We start from the raw sequence: 5,082 nt of genomic DNA on the forward strand, positions 1-5,082 counted from the left end.
ACAGTCAGGGACGCCAAGTGATGTATGTAAAGAGAAGATGAATGAAGGGTGCCTTCCCACGAGGTTTTCTAGCATGCGCTGGTGTTACGCCAAAGGGCAGGGAGATTTGTAGATGATGGTGCTAATTACGAGAATGGTAACCATAATGCGACCAAGATGGAAGCAATTTAGGCAGAAGTCATTTGCGTGTTGCTCTTCCACCCACTAGCAGCACACACCAGGAGCTTGAGTGTAAGTGGCTGTATGGCTTTGAGTCGCACTTGCAGTCTGGTTCCTGAGAGAAGATGCATGTCATCTACCGCAGTTTCAGTTTCCATGGCCTGCTAGATTGATAAAGACAAAAAGAAACTGGCGTGAAATGAATTTGAGAGGGAATGGAATATGTCTTTTTTTCCCCTCCCAAAATCTAGATAGAAACTTCGGGAAACGGCATTTGGATTTCTTCTTCTCCAATGACAGGGAAATGTAGCTGAATGTTTTCTACGGATTGCAATGAATGGGAAAACAGGTCTTGATCGGTTTATTCCGAGCATCATCCTAACTAGCCTATACTGTCAAAACCCGTGATTTATAGCCTATAAAATATTTTGAATGAATGATTTAAATGTAGGCTACTTAATGGGCTGTCTACAGAAAGCATTCCGCATCAATAATATCGCATTAACGCTGTTATAGATTTAAGGGTGTTTGGACGTGCCTGAATTATGTTTTGGTTCATATTTAAAATAATAAAATCGCTGTTAATTAATGTGCACCTAATAAGCAAAAGAACCGCGTAAAAATGTATTTATTTCTCTAATAAATGCATTGCCAATGTTTTATCGTGAACTTTTACCGTTGCAAGTGACTTGCTGATTTATCTAGCCGATTGTCTAGACTTTTTTGTCACTGTTTTGTATTATGAGTCAGAAACATTCCATACATAAATGTGGATCACTGAAAGCCACGTGCGTATGTCTATGAATGTTAACATCACTGTTGAAATGTGCTAACAGGCGTGAAAAGAGAATCAATAGCGGCTCTCCCAGAGGCCAGTGTTCATGCTTAAAAATAATTTTCGGATGTTTCAAAAGAAGCAAACTGTGCCCTGTGATGGCTCTCTCTTTGTGATGCGGTTTTCCGCTGTAAGCCACCGTGTGTAGTGCTGTGTAATTTTATCCACGCTGCAACCTCATGGTTCACACAAGACTGATACCTTGCCTCCCCTTTTCCTTTGTATCAATTGGTCGGGGTTCGGGCTATTGTTGCAGGAAGGCTCTTTTATTTCTGTGCACACTGTCGATAAGCGAAATCTCACGATAGGCTCCCTGTGAAACCGACTGGCTGTTTTCTCCTCCTCGGTCAGATACAGTCTGCTTGGAGAGCAGAGTGGAACCCATGAGCACCAACGAGGCGAACCCATGTTGTTGCCACCAAGCCGGCTTTAACAGATGACCGCGACATATTAAAGAGAGGACAGAGGGATTATTTTAATGTTCATTTGACTGGATCACTGACATATGATACTTCTTTGATGGGACCCCGCGTGCCAGCTCTTTCCATTCCAGCGAGATTTTGCCCATATCCCGCCATGCCACAATGGTTATAATTCTGCTCTTGTTGTTACTGAGCTCCTTGGATCCGAGTTTACAGGAATCTCTGACTTCGAGGCTGACCAGGACCCCAAGGGCGCCCTGTGTCAGGGGCCAGGCGTGTGACCCAAGGCAGAGGCGAGATGCTGGTGGACGCGGCGGGGTTTACGAGCACCTCGGGGGAGCTCCAAGACGCAGGAAACTTTACTGCGCCACAAAATATCATTTGCAAATTCACCCGAACGGAAAAATAGACGGATCTCTTGACGAAAACAATCCTTTCAGTGAGTACACCGTTCTCGGGTTTCATATTTGTGAATGTCATTTTCTGTGCGGTGAGATCAGAGCTCATGAGACTTGCGTAATTGTGCAAATGTACATTGGGAAACATTGTGCGCTGACAGTATTCGGGATTGCGCATTAAATAATTAACATCGAACAATAATTCACCCTGTCCGGCATAAATTGACGAATATAAAACATTTTAAATCAGTATTCTTACCACAGTAAAATGAAGATTAAGCTAACGACGAGAACACTTTTGCGGACTAGGTCTTGAAAATAAACCAACGAGCTAGAAAAGAAAACTGTACTGCATTATTTTGTGACGATACATTCCATTACTTTTTTTTTTGTATAATTGACATCGTAAAGACAATTGTCAGATAGTGGCATATTTCGCAGCCTACATTACAATCTTAAATTATCGTTCTTTAAATTACAGCATTCGTTTATCTGTCTTAGTTTTCCAATTAGTTAAATCCGAGTGCCCATGGACAATTACCATATGAAAACAGGATTCAACAGACAGTTTAACATAATGACTTAGACAACGGATGTGTTTATCCAACGTGAAAGGATGATTATTCGAAACAGAAGAATGAGGAGAGCCATTAATCAGTGGGAAAAAAGGGATGAATAAACATCCTCTTTAAGAGGCGTTTAGTGTCTGTATATCTAACCTGACAGCGTATGTTGTGTATATTGTGACTCAATCAACGAAAAACTTGCGTATAAATAAAATATACATAATTTTTGAATTTGAATTTATATTTGGGTTTGATTAAACATATGGGAAAACATACATTCCCATGCTTAATTATTTAATATTAAACGTGGGTTAGATTGTAGGGTTAAAGCAAGTGCTTAATGATAGGCTTTTAATTGTTTTTTATAGAAAAAAAAACATATTAATTGATATTTTATTAAATAAACTTAATTATATTATGTATATAAAACACTTCTAACAGTAATGTGTATATTTCATAAATAAGTAACTCAACTAATCGAATACAATTAATATATAGGTAAGTGAATAAAATTACACTTTCAAACATTAGCTAAAATATGACAGATTTGTGAAAACTCATGAACTCGATTTACCTTTGATTGAATCCTACAAATGTTTATGGTGTTTGAAAAGCTACTGTAAATGATTTTCTTCCCATTTCTAGAATGCGCACTAACTAGTGCTCCACTCTTTTTCTAGGTATACTCGAGATCACAGCTGTGGATGTAGGTGTCGTGGCGATCAAGGGCCTGTTTTCTGGAAGATACCTGGCTATGAATGAGAAAGGACGTCTGTATGCTTCAGTAAGTGTTATGTCACGTCGGAAAATCAAGTAGCTGAAATTCGGCTAGCTGTAGGATCAGATAACAAGAAGGGCTATTTGAGGCTATCGCCACACGGTGGTGTTTTTCATGCGGAACGAACATGCCCACATGCTGCTAGATTACCGAGAGTTTGATTACTGAGTTTTGTTTCGCTCACTGGGGACCTTGTCTTTGAAATTTCTGGTTAGTAGAGAGTGATAACCACATACAAGGTTCTTACTTTTGCCAGGTTAGTAAGTGTTACCAATGCTGATAATTCAAACGTGGAGATTTTGGACCAGGTTAAATGTTGACTTTTCTACAAAATGTAAATGACTTAAAATCTAAAGTGTTTTTGGGCACACTAAACCACCTTGTTCGAGCTCCAGTCATGAACGTCAAAATCAAAAATGGTAAAAAATAAAGTAATGACATTTTTTAACCCTTTCAGGAAGTCTTCAACCACGAGTGTGAGTTTCTGGAGCGCATTCATGAGCTAGGCTACAACACCTACGCATCACGGCACCATGCTACCACCCAGCCTCCCCCAACAGGGTCCGGGGCAGGGGGCGGCAAACGGCGTGCCAGTTCTAAGAGGCAGTGGTACGTGTCCATCAACGGGAAGGGCCGGCCCAGGAGGGGATTTAAGACACGGAGCACGGACAAAGCTTCCCTCTTCCTGCCCCGTGTTCTGGGCAACAAGGACCATGAGATGGTGCGCAAGCTCAGAGAGAGCCAGCGGCACCAGGCCGGCTCTCACAGAGCCTCTGTGGGTCGGGCAGAACGCAGAAGACGACGACACAGGGGCTCCAAGGGCCACAGCAGAAAGGCTGACATTTAACACTCTCTTGACACAGATGGAGAAAAGATCCAAAGCCACTGAGAGTCCAACAGACCAAAGGAGACACATGGAACAATTTTCTTGGGAGAGGATGATTTTCAAAAAAATATATAAAAATAATAAAATAAAAATAAAAACTTTTGGGGAATTATGTGTCAAGAAGGGCTGAGAATGAAGAGAAACATCCTTTTTCTTTCACGTTTAAAGCCCAGCATCTGAAAAACAATGACAGTCCAAATAGTTTCATGTGACCAAATTAACACTACTGAAAGTTTTGTCTCTTGCTTTTTTTCATGTTAACACTTTTTGAAGTCTTTTCTGGTAAAGATGTGTAATTATTGTACATAGCTGTACAGCCATTTACTTTTTTATGTGAGCAAGATAACATAGAGTAAATGTTTGTAATGGTAAATTAGGATGTTGTACAAGTGCTTGACAATGCCGATGATGTGTTATGTATTGGACTACGGCTTTATAGGTGGTGTACAGACAAGCACTTTTTCCTTATTGAAATATAAAGTACTAAACAAAGATCCATATACATAAAACAGATGCTTTTAACTTACATGTGATAGGCTACTGTTCTTAAACTGCAATCAGGAGTACTTTGTATATTACTAATGAAATACGTATTTATTTTGTTTATATGTTTCTAAGTTATTGATGACATAGTGTCTACACTTCCAAATATCAAAGGTTTTCTTCAGAAGAGATTAATAGTTACCATTGTTAGAATAACACTGTTATCTTTGAACAGTTGAACAATCCCATAAGAGTAGACTCTTCAGTTTCCTATTTCTTAATACAAATTTGAATCTAAATATATGTAATGACATCAGCTCTAAAGCATGGTTTTGATAAATGGCATATGTATTGAACACTGTAAACTGAGTAATGCATTAAAACGGCATCGTTTGACACTGAAAGCTAAACATCTGGAGGAATGTCACCAATAAATTATATGAAAATATATATATCTTTTTTTTTTTTTTTTTTTTTTTTTTTGCGAAGCATAGATGCGGTAGCATTTTGGACAAAACAACTATAGAGCGAATGATCAATTACATTTTATTTCGT

At 39.2% G+C, this 5,082-nt stretch overlaps 1 protein-coding gene across 1 annotated transcript; it reads left to right on the forward strand.

The window, feature by feature from the left end:
• The first annotated feature begins 817 nt into the window (after positions 1-817).
• Positions 818-4,949, forward strand: LOC109049193 (fibroblast growth factor 3-like). Its single transcript, XM_019066900.2, has 3 exons — positions 818-1,855; positions 3,061-3,164; positions 3,616-4,949. The coding sequence occupies exons 1-3, from the start codon at positions 1,579-1,581 to the stop codon at positions 4,003-4,005; spliced, it is 771 nt and encodes a 256-aa protein (XP_018922445.1). The 5' UTR covers positions 818-1,578; the 3' UTR covers positions 4,006-4,949.
• Positions 4,950-5,082: the final 133 nt, after the last annotated feature.

The sequence above is a fragment of the Cyprinus carpio genome, chromosome A7 (assembly GCF_018340385.1).
Source record: "Cyprinus carpio isolate SPL01 chromosome A7, ASM1834038v1, whole genome shotgun sequence".
Taxonomy (NCBI): Eukaryota; Metazoa; Chordata; class Actinopteri; order Cypriniformes; family Cyprinidae; genus Cyprinus; species Cyprinus carpio.